We start from the raw sequence: 15646 nt of genomic DNA, 5'->3' as shown, positions 1-15646 counted from the left end.
AGCTTTCATAACTATATATAAAAGAAAATAATATTTTTATTAAAATAAAATATATTAACATTTTATTTACTTTAAAAACAATTTTTTTTTTTTTTTTCTTATGATTAAAGTATCTGTTTTAATTATGTAACTTTGTAATTAAAAAAAAAAAATAAATATAAGAAAAATACACGAAAAATATTATGTAACTAAAATAAAAAAAAATTGAAGATTGTGTAATAAATGAATCAAATATATATAAAAAAAAAAAAAAAAAAAAAGAAATGAATAAAAATAAAGTAACAAAATAAGAAAATTTATATAAATTTGCTTTCTATAAAATAGCATATTTTATTAATAGAAATGTATGAACATAAAAAAATTTGGAATGATAAAAATAGAATATATATATGTATTCACATATATATAAATTTAATTACATAAATATATTTCTATTTAAAAAAAATTTGATATTAATACGTAGGAAAATTATAGAGTAGTTAAAGATGGATAGTTCATTTATTGAATTAATAAAAGATATAAAAAGAGATGATAGTGTAAAAAACTTAGAAAAAAATTATCAAATATGTGTAAATAAATTAAAGGACCTAGAAAAAAGAAAGCAGAATGATAAAATATTTGTTCTGAATTCTATTATTAAAGAAAAATCATTTATATTATTAAAACTGTTATATTTACAAATGTTTGGTAAGAAAATTGATAAAGAATATAATTTCTCTGTTATTGAGCTTTTAACTTGTAATAAATATGTTTTAAAAAGAAGAGGTTATTTTTTTTTGAATAATATTAATGATAATGTCGATATTATTTTTTTATCAATTAATTTATTTAAAAAAGAATTAAGTAAAGAAAATATTGCAAACAGTGAAAATAATGCAAAAACTACTGTTATAAATTCTATATCTAATTTAAGTAGTGCATTAATTAAAGATAACATCAATTTATTTAATAAAATTGAATCTAATAAAAGTCAATTTGTTCCTGGCTTAAATATGAATAAAGATTTAAAAATTTTTAATACAGTTTTAATTTTAAATAGTATAAGTAATATTTGTACTGATATTATGAGTAGTAATATATACAATGATATTTTTTTGTTATTAAATAGTAGTTACATGTACATTAGAAAAAAAGCCATTATATGTTTTTATAAATTAGTTATTAGCAATTTAGATATTTTACATTTGTTTTTAGATTTTATAAAAAAACAGTTTATTTCTCTTTATAATAATCAGAGCACTTCTTATGAGAAAACTCCAAATGATGAAATTGACTATACGTATCGAAATAATACCTTTCTTTGTTGCTTAATTATTAATATATTAGCTGAAATATTCTCTACATTAGAAAAAAATGATCAAAAAAGTAATAATGAAAAATACAAAAAAACAAATGAAAAAAGAAAAGATGAAGATGAAGATAGAAACAATTTAGATAGTGTTCATTCCGTTTCAGAATACTTGAAAAAGTTTTTGTCTTTTATTCCTTTTATTTACAATATTTTAAATGAAAGATTAAGTTTAATAGATAATTGGAAGCTAATAAAAATAATTAAATTTCTTAATAAATTAATAAAATATGAAATAAGAATTTATAAGAAATTTTTATCTATAATAATTCATATATTTTACACAAATAAAGCAAAAAGCATTGTATTTGAATGCTTTGAGTTTATCCTTTTTAATTACAAAAGGATTTATAATATTGATATAAAAATTGATCAATATATAACTAATAATATTCAATCAGAAAAAAAAAGTACAGTTAATAATAATAATGTTATTGAAATTGATAAAAATAGTAGTCAGGAAAATATTGTGACTTCAGAGAATAAAATAATTAAAGAAAATAACAAAATGGCTAACGAAATAATTGATATTAATTATTCTAATAATTTTGATAAATTCTTATATTACTGTTTTAAACAATTATTAAAATATTTTTTTAGTGAAGATAAAAATATAGTATATATTACAACTAAATTATACAAATATGTGTTTGTCATCACTGATTTATATGATGCTTTTGTGGAGTATGACTTATTAAATGATTTTTCTCATAATATTTTAAAAAATTTTTATCAAAAAGATTTTACTATTAGAAAAAATTTATTGAATATCTTATATTATTTAATAAATAAAAACAATTTTCAGAATATTGCTTATAATATTATTGTATATTTATATAACAATGTAGAAAATGATTTTTCAGATGAATATATAAATGTGATTTTAAAATATGGAAAGAATAATTTAAATAATATGGAGAATATAAATTTATATATTTTTATTTTATTTTATATATTATGCTTAAATAATCATAATAAAGCATTAGATACACTTAAACAAATTCTTCAAATAAATAAAGAAATAAAGGAAACACACATGACTACAATATTTTTAAGTAGTATTTTTACAATAACATACGGAATAATAATTATAAAAAATAATTTAGAAAAGATTCATTATACTTTAGATGATGCACAGAAAAGTAAAAAAAATTTCGAAACAGTGAATACTAATGAAATATGCAGTAATAATTATTTGGACTATTATAAGAATTCCAAATGTTATGAGAATAATAACATAAAAAATAATGAGGAAAATAGGAATGATAATAATAATAATGAAGATAAAAAGAAGGATAATATAAGCAAAATATATTGTGGTACTAATGATATGAATGATAAAGTTAATGGTTCATTATATAAAAATATTGAAAAAGAAAAGTTCAAAATTATAAATAATGTTTACAATGATGAAAACTATAATATGATAATAATTAACGATATATATAATTTTAAAAAAGAATTCAAAGAATTTGAAAAATTAAATAAATATGATATATTTGAATATATTATTATAATATTAAATTTATATGATAAGATAAATCATAACAAAGGAAAATGCAAATATCAAGATTTAAATTGTATAGATGTTGCTTCTTTTGAATTCATTATTTATTTCATTAGCATTTATGTTGAAGAAGCATATGATAAAATAAAAGAATTTAAAAACAGTGAATTTTTAAAAATATTTTTCTTTTCATTATATTTATTTTTTATTAACTTTAGTTCAAGTAGTATATTATGGAATATTACTAAAATTTTTATTTTTTTTTATCAATTCAAGGAAAATGAGGATTTACATTTTTATTTTCAAAAATTAGAGCATCATATCAATTATTTAATAAATAAGAAAAATGATGTAGTAAACTTGGATAAATGTTTTATGTTAAAAAATATCTTAGCTCTTTTAAATAACAAAAAAAATGAAGATACTTTTAATTTTTATAATTATTTTACTAATTTTTTAGAATTTAAAGAAAATGATGTAAAGTTTAATTTTGAAAAGCCTTTTAAATATAGTGATTCTTTTTTTTACGATACTGAAGAAAACGAAAAAAAAGAAGAAAAAAAAAAGAATGAATACCAAGAAATATATTCGGTTAATACAGTATCGAATGTTACTGATAATAATAACGAAAAAAATTTAAACAAAGAAAAACCAAATGAACATATAGAAAAAAATATATTAGAAAACGATTTTTATGTATTAGTAGAAAAACAGAAGGAATATATGAAAATATGGAAAAGTAAAAATATTTTTTTCTTAATTGATAAAAATGAACATTTTAAATTATATTTTCAAATTAATAAAGGAGACTGTTTATTATTCTTATATATTGAATTATTAGACAAGGAAATTATAATAAATAATTTCAATCTGTATAGTTCTTCTGACGTAATAAAATATGATAATATATTAAATAGTAAGAATTATAATAATTTTGAATTTATTGATGATGATACAAATAATTTTTATGGAATAAACTTCGATAAGAATAATCAAAAAGAGACATTAAATGATTACCGTTATATAAATAATGAAAATGATAAATGTGTTAAAAAAATAACAAATGTAGAAATTTTTAATGAGAATTATATAATATCTCTAAAATATAAGAATAATATATCTTTTATTAAATTAAGTTATGATTATTTATATAATTTTAAAAATTACGAAAATAAAAATTTACATATTCCATATGCAAATATTCAGCCCCTTCATTTATCTGTAGATGAATTTAAAAATGTAAAATGAGAAAAAAAAAAAAAAAATGGCCATTTTTATAAGTAATTGTTAATATATATTTTATAGAATTTAATCAAATTTTTTTTTTTTTTTTTTAGGTAAATAAAAAAAATGGGAAATTTAGAAATATGACCTATGAGATAGAAATAAAAAAAAACTTAAATATAAATAAATATATTTTCAATTATTTTTTATTTTTATCTGAATATTTAAATTTTTACTTTTTTAATATGAAAAATATTTTTTTTAATTTTCAAAACAATGCGGATTTAGATGAGCTTCGCTTAATTTTTTGTATAAAAAATTCCATAACAAAACAAAATTTAGAAGGTAGAAATTTTTTTTTAAATACATATTGTTTTATTTTAAATATATATATATACAATTTTTTTTTTATAAAAATTAATTTTTATAGACAAAATAATTCTACTCGTTAATGTTCAACATAAAGCAAAAAATGAAATAGATAACTTGCGTTTTTATGATGTAACTATAAAAATGAAAATATTAAATGATTCAGAAGACTTATGTAATCAAGTACTTAATTATTTTGGATTCTATTTGAAAAAAATATTTTTACAAAAAATTAAAATTGAATACTTTAATGAAGAATAGTTAATTTCAAATATAACATCTTGTAGATTAAAAAAAAAAATTCTATAAAAACATTTATTGTATATTTTTAGATTACTTTTTAGAAAAAAGTTTTAAACACATGTTTTTATTTTTTTTCAATTTCATAATTTTTTTATATTTAGATAAATATATATGATTGATTATTTATTTCATTTTTTTTATAAATTTTTATTAGCTTCTATATGCATTTCTTTTGAATAACGTAAATGAAAATACTAGAATTTTTCTAAATATGCAAAATATATCCAATTGTTCCTTATTTTTTTTTATGAAATATTATTTAGCCTATTTAATGTTTTAATTAATTTAAATTTTGTTTTTTTTGTTTATTAAATGTAAAAAAAAATAGATATATTTTTTTGTGAGGTATGATCCATTGAATGATGCATTAGTTAGTATATATTTATATTATATATCATCAATAAAACTGTCATAAAAAATTAAAATATATATTTTAGAATATATATTTTTATTTTTTATTTTAGTATAATAATAGTCTTATTGATGTAATAATATATTTTAATATTTTAAAATGTTTTTAATTTAATTATTTAATATTTAAATATTAATAAATGTAAGGGTTATAAATTAGGATATGTTTTTTATCTTATTAAATAAATTTTTAATTGACAATTCAAAAAAAGTTTAATTATATGATATTGAAAATTTTTTAACGAACAAAAAAATAAATGTTAGAATATTTACGAAAAAAAATAAAAAATAAAAAAAATATTAATAAAATAAGAAAAAAAAAGCAAAAAATTAAATAATAGATGATTAATTAGTATTTTAAAATGATAAATTATATTCATGAATAAATAAATTTTGTTTTTAGACATAAAAAGATGAACTATAATACATATTCTTTATTTTATTACTTTATTTTATTTAATTTAATTTACTCTTTTTTTTTTTTTTTGTAATAGAGGTAAATATACATTAAATATTATAATTTTATTTCTATTAATAATTCTTCAATAATATATATATGTATAATTAATTAATTAGCTTTTGTATTGATTTTATTTCCCTTAATTTTAAGTTGCTCCATAATATATTTTTCAAATTAATTGTAGTAACGATTATTATATATATAGTATATTTTTTTGTTTATCTCGTTAATATATATATATATTGGTTTTCAAAATTTTTAATAATTTATGTGAATTTATTATTATGTAATTCTGATATTTCTTAAACATTTTTTTTTTAAATGTCTTAAACTTTAATATTTTTTTTGGCTTTAGCTATTCCAACCATGGATGGTTTGTTTTCTGATCCTCTTATAAAAACAGTAAAATAATGCCTCATAAATGATATACTACCAAGTAAATAGGCATTATTGTTTTCTGATGGAACATCGATTTGCATATATGCAGGTATGCATGTATCTTCATTTAAAATCATATATTCCTCAGGAATCAATTCAACTATTAAATTTCCAAAAACATATTTAATATTAGGGTAATTTTTTAGGACTTCCTGGTAATTATCTTCGTTACAAGTACTAGAAGGTACTAAATTTAAAAATGTTTGCATACGAGTACTGGGCATGGTATTATATGATGTACCTGTATCAAATATTGCATAACTTTCTTCTTCACAACATATTTTTTCATCTCCTACATATATAGCATCTAATTTGACTTCCCAATAATATTCTTTAACAACCGGTAGCATATAAACTTTTCCTTCATAAAATGATCTGCTTATACCTCCTATCATAAAAGCTGATGTATCGTCATATGGAGATATATAAAATGAAAATTGTTCAAGAACATTCTTGTTTTGATTTACTAAATTATCAAAAAAGGAAATGTTTCCAGCTGATAACATTTTTGGAAATCCTAAACCAACTATTCCTTCAAATTGGATATATTCAAAAATATTATCGCTACCATTTTTATTATTGTCAGACTCGCTTTCAACTAATCCAAAAGTTTGATTTCTCACTATATGTTCTCCTAATATAAAAGTCTCAGTTCCTATAGATCCAGAAATAGAACCAGAACCAAAAACTATACGTAAACGTTTTCCTATTAATGATCTTCGAAATGTTTTTGATTTATTAGGGTTATATCTGTTTACTTTTCTACAAGATTCTTCTTCGCATTTAGTTGTAACTATCCATAAATTTGTGCTTCCTGTATCAAAAATGGGATGCATTTCTTGAGAGGGAGTACCTATTAGTAACTTTCCAACAAATTGACTATCTCTCAAGTGCTTTAAAGGAACTAAAAATACATTATCACTAGTTTGCTCGATAGTGGCATTTTTATTATGTAAATCAATAAAGTTTTTTTCAATATTAAAATTATTTCCTTCATATTTATGCCTGTGTATACCAGGAAAAAAATCAGATAAGTCTGTCTTCGTATAATCAGTAAATTCCAAAAAATTTTTATTTAAGATTAGTTTTTTTCTTTTTTTTATTTCTTCATTTATAATATCTATATCATCTAGAGAATTTCCTGAATTATGTCCAAAACTTCCGGAAATACCTTCCCCTCTATTTACATAAAATTTTACATTGCCTAATTTTAGTGATTCATGATGCTTTTTAAGATTATTATGATCATGAATATTTTTTTTATTTAATTTTAAAGGTATTGTATGTGATGCTTCTTTTTCTTCATATATGCATGCAGTGCAATTGTATATATTATGGCATTCTGAACAAGGGATAGGATTTGTTCCAAGTGCATATAATTTATCACAAAAGACACCTTCAAATATATAAAAAAAAAATAAAGCAATATACAAAAATGCTAAATTCTTAATTCTTTTCATTTCTTCTGATTACTGTTTTATTTTATTTTTTTTTTTTATGTGTCTTTTGGTTTTTTTTTTTTTTTTTTCATATAGAGTCTTAAATAGGACCTTATATATAAATGATTAAAAGTTGATTTGTACGTATTGTATATGGAAATTTTTATTACTTTATAGATAAAATTATCTGATAAATAATTGATGTATCATATTGTAGATGCTTTTGTTTTCACGATAAAATTTAAAAAAATGATAACTCCTAAAAACAAACATACAACACTTGATTCACATTAAAGATTAAAATAAATTATGGATAATAGAAGAAATGATGTGTTTTATGTGAATATATATTGGTGTAAATATATTTAAAAAAATGAAAAATAAAAAATAAAATATTTTTATGTATATATAAATATTAATTTGTATGACGCCAAAAAGTTTGTATGTAAATAATGGACTACTTAGTAGAGTTGTTCATGCAAGTGTTACAAAAATATATATATTAAAAGGTATTATAAAAAAATATATATATATATATATATATATATATATATATATATATTTATATAAAAGTTATGAGTTGTTAATAATAAAAAAAATTTTTTTTGTTAATATTTATATTGAATTTTTGTTGTAACCATTAATAAAAAAGAGTCAATCAAAAAATTAAAAGCAGTTTGATTCCGCAGCAACTTTTACATAAAAAAAAAAAAAAATTTTAATTTAATTTTCAGATGATAAATTCAATTTATATTTATTTTAATATTTATTAAATTTTAAATGTCAATGATATATTTTTTTGTTTGCATGATCTATTCACCTTTGAACGAGTTAAAAATCATGTTTCTTGATCATTTTGGTAAATTAAAAAAAAAAAAAAAAAAGGAAAAAAAAAAAGAAAAAAAAAAAGAAAAAAAAAAAGGGAAATGCTTAATAGATTAAGTTTATGAGAGTCAAGTTATTGAAATGTCTAGGAAATGAACATAAATGAAGCTTGATAAAATATTGAAATATATGAAAAAAAGGATTTCAAATAAGGATGGTGAAGAATTTGTATTTTTCTTGTGAACTATAGCTTTAAGTGTAAATATTTTATTTCATGCAAAAAAAAAAAAAAAAAACATAAAATTTTTGCAGTTGTGTACAGTTTTTAAAAATTAATTGTTCCACACATAAAAGCTTATGAATAGAATCATTTAACTAATATTTTTTTCAAATTTAAAAAAGAACTTAGATATATTGACACTAATATAAAAAAAAGTATTATTTTTTTGAAATTTACATTGTTAAAAAAAAAAAATTCCCGTTCAAAACTTACAAAACGATTATTTAGCTATTTATGTGAATTTTTTTTTTCACAGTATAGCTAGCTAAAGAATGAAAAAAAACATAAATTTTTTTTTAGTATTTTTTTTAATATTAATTCCTCACTTTTTTAACAAAAAATTCTTTTGTAAATCTATTATAAATTATTTAATTAGTGTATTATTCTTTTCTTTTATTTTTAAAAGAGTTTTAAATTTTTCATTTTTTCCTTTTAACCCTTTTTATCAAAAGAAACAATATAAATAATTATTAAATTTCGGCATTTCTTATGTTAAAAGAATTAACATATTGAAATTTGTCTATTGAATATTTACTCACTTTTATTTTTTTTGAGGTTTAATTTTTTTAGAATTTATTTCTATGTAGAAAATAGGCTATAAAAAAAAAAAAATGAAATAAAAAAATGTAATGTACATCTCATGACTGATTTTACTTATGATACTGTTTTATGAAAACAAAAAATTTATTATAAGAATTTTTGTCACTATTTATCTATTTATTTTATTTTTTTTTATAAATGGTTGAATATATTATTATTTACATTTATAATCAAAGAGAAATATAATATATATAAATTTTTATTTTGGAAGTTGAGTTATAGTTTAATGTGGAAATTAAACAAAAAATAAAATATTTAAAACTAGTATTTAAAATGAAATCATAAAAACAGAAATATTTCTTTAAAGTTTTTGTAAAAGTATAAATAAAAAAAAAGAAACAGTAATCCTTTTAAACTTTTTATCTATTTTTTATATAGTATAATCGTGCAAAAATATAGTGGCAAAATATGTGCATTAATCTGGACTTTGGAATGAATAAAATTATGTATTAAAAAAATATATATATATATTTTAAGGAAATAGTGTTGTAAATGAATGGATTATTTTATAATTATCATGAACTAAAGTTTCTTTTTCTCTTTAATTTTTCTTACTTTTAATATATCTCCATTAAAAATATAATTAAAAAATATGTTTATATAATATTATAAAAAAAAATAATTTGGGGTTTTATTCTTCATTTTTATAGCCTTTTGGATACATTAATTTTTAATATATAAAAAAAAAATAACTCATGTTTAAATTTTTATATAAAAAAAAAAATATATATATATATATATTATATATATATATATATGTATGAAGAAAAGAAATTATATGAAATAATTATTATTGTAATATTTTATATTTCAAAAACTACAATTTTATACTAAAACAAGTCATATTTATTTGTAAAAATATTGTTAGCTCACATTAAGCCTTGAGTGGATATTTTATATAAAATATTTAAGTTAAATAGGAGCTTATAATAATTGGAAATCATGTCGAACATAAGGTATATATATTTATAATGTATATTTCATATTGGTTTAAGGAATATAATTTATATATTTAATTAAAATTTTATGAATAAAAGAAAGGATTTTTTTTTTTTTTTTTTTTTTTTTTTTGTTATTAAATAAATGGAATTATTTCTATAGAATTAACATATATATACACGCTTAAAAAAGAAAAAAATGAGTATATATATATATGTTTTTATTGGAAAATATTGGGACTTTTTTAAATTTACTAATAATATATTATTATAATTAAACTACAATTGAGTATGTGTAGTATATGTTTATATTGTATTGAATATATCTACTTTAATTTGTTTGTGTAAAGTTTATACGTTTATTTTAATGAAAAATTGTTTACTAATACTAATATGTATATAAGATTAAATTCCTAGAAAAAAATAGAAACGTAATACATAATAGTTTCTAGATGTATATAAATATACGGTTTAGAAAAAAGAGAAAATAAAGTTAAAAGATAAAATTTTTTAATAAAAAAAATATTTTTTTAAAAATATTAATATACTTTTCATTTATTATAATGCCTAAATAAAACTGATGTTGGGTTAATAATACATTTAGTATAATACATGTTCTATTCCTTTTATAAAATATATATATATATATATATATATATATATATATGAAAATATGTCTATTATCAAAAAAGGAAAAGTATATACATAATTTTTTTTATAAATTATTTAGATCGCTAAGTGATTTAAGAAAGGATGAAAAGAAAAAAAAAGAACGAATAGCCCATTATACAGGAGGCCATAACAGGTTATTACATTTCTTTAGTTAAATGTTTAATATTTTTATTAAGTGTTTATATATGTTTTTTTAAGTTTTTAAAATAATAAAACCAGAATAATAAAATAACAATAATAATTATTATTTATAAAAAAAAATAAAAGAACTAGCAAAATTTAATAGAAAGTAATCCTTTTAATATATATATTTTTTTGTGTTATAATATGAAATATTTTTTGTGTTATTTCAATATTGTGCTATTTTATATATACATTGAAATAAAATATTTTTTTAAAAATATTTTATAGTGGATTAGAAGTTGAAAATTCAGATGATGATTTAGTTCAAAACTTTATGAGCTCAAAATTGTCAGAAAACTGCAGGCATATCACTTTATACAAAAATGGATTTATAATAGATGATGGTGAATTTCGTGATTTAGAAGTAGAAGAAAATAAAAAATTCTTGGAAAATATTGAAGCTGGAATTTTACCTAAAGAATTAGCTTCAAAAGATAAAACAGTGAATGTTGCATTGAAAGATAAAAGCAATCAAATATATATAAAAAAAAAAAAAAAAGGTGATGATTTATATAAAGGGCAAGGTATAAAATTAGGAGGAAATGCATCAAATACAAGTGAAGAAGAAATAAATAAATTACTATTATCTTCTCCAGGTGAAGTTAAGAAAATAGATGTAGATGAAAATAAACCAACAACAATTTTACATGTAAGATTATATAATGGAAGGAAAATTACTCAAAAATTTAATCATGATCATACAGTAGAAGATTTGTTTCAATATGTTCATAGTGTCACACCCATTAATTTTTCACTTTATTTTGATTTTCCACTTAAATTAATTGAAAGAAATGAACAGACATTAAAAAGTGCTAAACTTTTAGATACTATTATAACACAAAAACTTACTTCATAACAATATGTAACCAATTTTTATTATGAAAAGAAAAAAAAAATTATGATATTTTTTATTTTTTAGAAAATTCTCGAATAATTTCAAAAAAATACATAATTATATATTTCTTTAATTTTAATTTTTTTTTTTTTTTTTATCTTTTTGTTATATCTTTTTTTATGTTCATAACATTTATTTTTTATGTAAAAGGATAAAATAATTTGTTATATGTATAAATATATGTATAAAATAAAAAATAAAAAAAAAAAAAAATTAAAATAAAATAAAATAAAATATAAATAAAGTGATAAAGATAACAAATGAAAAAAAATAATTAGGAAATAGATGAATAAGAAAATGAAAAATTATTCTGAAAAAAAAAAAAAATGTATTTAAGAGGCCAAAATTATATATTTATTTTTAGTATGTAATAAAAAAATAACTTTCATACAATTTTTTCAACATTAAACTAAATATATTCTTTAATTTTTAAAAAAAATATGAATAAATTTTTTATTTAAATACTTAATTTTTAATTTAATTTACTGAATTATAAGCTAAGAGTATATTTTTTTAAAAGTATTTTAAAAAATATAAGGAATTTATTTTCATCTTATTTAATAATCTTTTAATATACTTAAAATGGATGACACATTACAAGTAAAAAAATTATTTACATTTAAAACTAAATATTTAAATAAATCTTTCTATAAAGAAAAAATTTCTTTTTTTTCTTTACATTTCCTGATCTACATGATTTATTAAACAAATGTGTGTGCATATGTATTTTTAAAAGTTCATATTATATTCAAGATATATAAATAAAAGAATATTATAAGATGATATTGTGTATAATATAAACAGTTTCTTAAGTTTGTATAGAAATTAATAAAATTTGATAATAATTATAAAGAAATGTTTATTCTATTATACAAATAAAATAATTTACGTAATTTTTTTTTTATGTAATATATAATAGTATTATATTTAAATGCTGTATTAATATATCCCACAACGTATTAGTATAATTAATAATTTATTTTATATTATAGTAATACAATTAATAGTTTTGTATCGAACATATTATTATAATTCATTTTTATCATTTAAAATGCATATTTTCCTAAATTTTTTAACGCTTTATCCTTTCTTTTTTTATCAATTTTTTTTTTCTTTTTTGTAGATAAGGGATTATTTTTATGCAGGTTTTAATAACTATTGTTTGAATAATTATGATAATATAGGGGAAGAAGAAAAAAAAGAAGCAGATGAATATATATATCAAATATATATGATTAATAATATAAAGAAGGATTTTATATTGAATTTAAAATATGAGAAAAATGAAAATTTATATTTTCTGTATTTATACTACAAATATTACTACTTAGGTGAAAAAGAAGATGTATTACCTGAGATAAAAAAATTAAAGGTATCTTCAACGAATGTAAATATATTAAAAAGCAGAATATTTTTTGATAATGATTTATTAGACGAATGTTTTGATTTATTGGAAGATGGCACTGTTGAAGTAAAAGCAGCTAAAATATTTCTTTTATTAAGTATAAATAGAAATGATTTAGCAAAGCAAATAATAGATGAATATTTAAAGGTGAATGATGAAATACCAATAATAAAAATTGCTTTGGCAATATATTATTTATATAATGATAATTATAAAGAATCTTTTTTGATTTTTGATGATTTAGAATCTTTATACTCATCTGTTGTGAATGATTTTTCTACAATTATATTAAATGGTAAAAGTGTATCTAATATTATAAGCTATGAGTTTAATGATGCTAAAGAATTCTTGAAGAACTCTTTAAAAAATGAAATAAATAATGGTGATATAATATATAATTTAATTACTTGTTCTTTATATTTGTATGAAGTAGATGAAGCAAATGAATATTTAAAAAAACTTTATGATTTTTTCCCAATTCATGATAGTATAAATGTTCTAAAAAAAATTGATTTTGAAATAGATAATTTTGTTAGTGAATTTTAATATTTTTATAATATATTGAAAGAAAAAAAATACTAGTTTATCTAGTTAATAAAACAAAGTATTTATATATGGAAAAAATAATAAATTTACCAGTTTAAATTTTTATTTTGTATAAAAAAAAAATAATAATAATAAAATCATTTATATATACTACTTATATGCTTGTGAAATGATTTAACAATATATATTTATAAATTTGCAAGATAGAGATAAAAAAAAAGTTTATTTAACTTATATATATATATATATATATTTAATTATTTAGGATTTATCATATAAACTTTTTTTATATTAGTGATATGGCATATAAATTTCCTTTTTTTTGTAATGATATGTCTTCTTTATTTAGTTTTTTTCCTATTAAAAATTTATCTATTCTTTCATCATAATTTTTTATGTTTACCTTTTCACCATTTGTTAACTGACTCTTCTGTAAATAAATAAAAGTTAAAATTATATTTTTGGATCATAAATATTTTTATGAAAGAAATGTTTAGAAAAAAAAAAAAAAGAAAAAAAAAGTTAAAATTCTTATGTTTTATTTTTATTTGTTATACTTTATATTTATAATATATGAAAGCACTAATAACGATTAAATTTTGGGGAATATAATATAAACAGGCTCCCTTAAAACATTGTACTAATAAGGAATTTTTATTAAAACTGTAAAATGGTAATTTAAACATTATTTATAAAATTAATCTTACACAAGAAAATATCACATAAAAAAAAAAAAAAAAAACAAATAAAATAAAGTAAAATAAAATAAAATAATAATAAATTCTAAATAATTATTTTTTAAATATAAAAAAAAGTGTTATGAATAATAGAATTATTCCAATAAAAGAAAAATATTTTTCTATTGTATATTTTATATAAGATAAATTTTGTTCATGCGTAAATAATTTTTTACTGATCTTAATGAATCAATTTTAGAATTCAAAAATAAAAATTATTAAGAAATATTTTGCTATATATTCTATTATAAGAAATAATACAAAAAATAAAATAATGAAAATTTAAGCTTTAATGATATTTTTTTCAAGTGTATTTGTTGAGAAAAAAATTGAGTACATAAATAATGATAGAAATATATGCATATTTATTCATGAATCAAAGAGAAAAAAAATTCGCATTTTATGAACATTTTTGAAACATTAAATCTTATTTTTTTTTCATTTTTTTTTTTTTTTTTGATATTTTTGCTTTTTTCTATGTTCTATTTAAAATAATTTACTTGTACATTTTCTCAAATTAATTCATTTTAATGCACTTAGGTATTTTTTTTAATATATATATGTATTTTAAAAAGAATAATATAGAAATAACATTTAATCAGGTGTAAAATATGTTAAAATACATATTAAAATTCATAAGTATATTTCTAATATAGAAAAATAAAGTTTACACCTTTATATAAGTATAATTAAAGTGATATATATTATATACTTTTTAATATAAATTAAGATACAGGAATAAATAAAAAAGAAATTAAAAGGGAAAACTGTTTATCGTATTTATTATAATAGGAAAAATATATATATATGTATATATTAATTACCCAAACAACAATTAAAAATTTAAATATAAAAGTTTTTTACATTTATATTTTTGTTTTATTTCATTTTTATTTTTTTGTATATACTTTTATTTTTATAAAAACTACATGTTGTATGCATTATAAAAAATACTATTTTTATATTTCTTTAAAAGTATTAAAAAAAATTATGTAAAAAAAAAAAATTTAAGTAAAATAAAACAAATAATTTAAATAAATTGATATAAAAATAAAAATAGTAAAGT

General features: G+C 17.3%; 4 protein-coding genes across 4 annotated transcripts; 3 read left to right on the top strand and 1 right to left on the bottom strand.

Moving 5' to 3' along the window:
* Positions 1–485: 485 nt before the first annotated feature.
* On the top strand, positions 486–4709 carry PRELSG_0109900 (AP-3 complex subunit delta, putative; the record flags this gene model as incomplete). Its single annotated transcript, XM_028678967.1, has 3 exons — positions 486–4094; positions 4193–4424; positions 4510–4709. The coding sequence occupies 3 exons, from the start codon at positions 486–488 to the stop codon at positions 4707–4709; spliced, it is 4041 nt and encodes a 1346-aa protein (XP_028531459.1).
* A 1239-nt stretch (positions 4710–5948) lies between these two features.
* Positions 5949–7520, bottom strand: PRELSG_0109800 (plasmepsin X, putative; the record flags this gene model as incomplete). Its single annotated transcript, XM_028678956.1, has 1 exon — positions 5949–7520. The coding sequence occupies one exon, from the start codon at positions 7518–7520 to the stop codon at positions 5949–5951; it is 1572 nt and encodes a 523-aa protein (XP_028531458.1).
* A 3287-nt stretch (positions 7521–10807) lies between these two features.
* On the top strand, positions 10808–11853 carry PRELSG_0109700 (ubiquitin regulatory protein, putative; the record flags this gene model as incomplete). The annotated part of the gene is made up of 2 exons (XM_028678945.1): positions 10808–10947; positions 11226–11853. The coding sequence occupies 2 exons, from the start codon at positions 10808–10810 to the stop codon at positions 11851–11853; spliced, it is 768 nt and encodes a 255-aa protein (XP_028531457.1).
* A 621-nt stretch (positions 11854–12474) lies between these two features.
* PRELSG_0109600 (coatomer epsilon subunit, putative) lies at positions 12475–13843 on the top strand (the record flags this gene model as incomplete). The annotated part of the gene is made up of 2 exons (XM_028678934.1): positions 12475–12492; positions 13016–13843. 2 exons carry the CDS (start codon positions 12475–12477, stop codon positions 13841–13843), a joined length of 846 nt encoding a protein of 281 aa, XP_028531456.1.
* Positions 13844–15646: the final 1803 nt, after the last annotated feature.

This window comes from Plasmodium relictum, assembly GCF_900005765.1.
Source record: "Plasmodium relictum strain SGS1 genome assembly, chromosome: 1".
In the NCBI taxonomy this organism is placed as follows: Eukaryota; Apicomplexa; class Aconoidasida; order Haemosporida; family Plasmodiidae; genus Plasmodium; species Plasmodium relictum.
The sequence above is the reverse complement of the archived record's forward strand: the minus strand, read 5'-3'. Positions and strand labels throughout refer to the sequence as shown.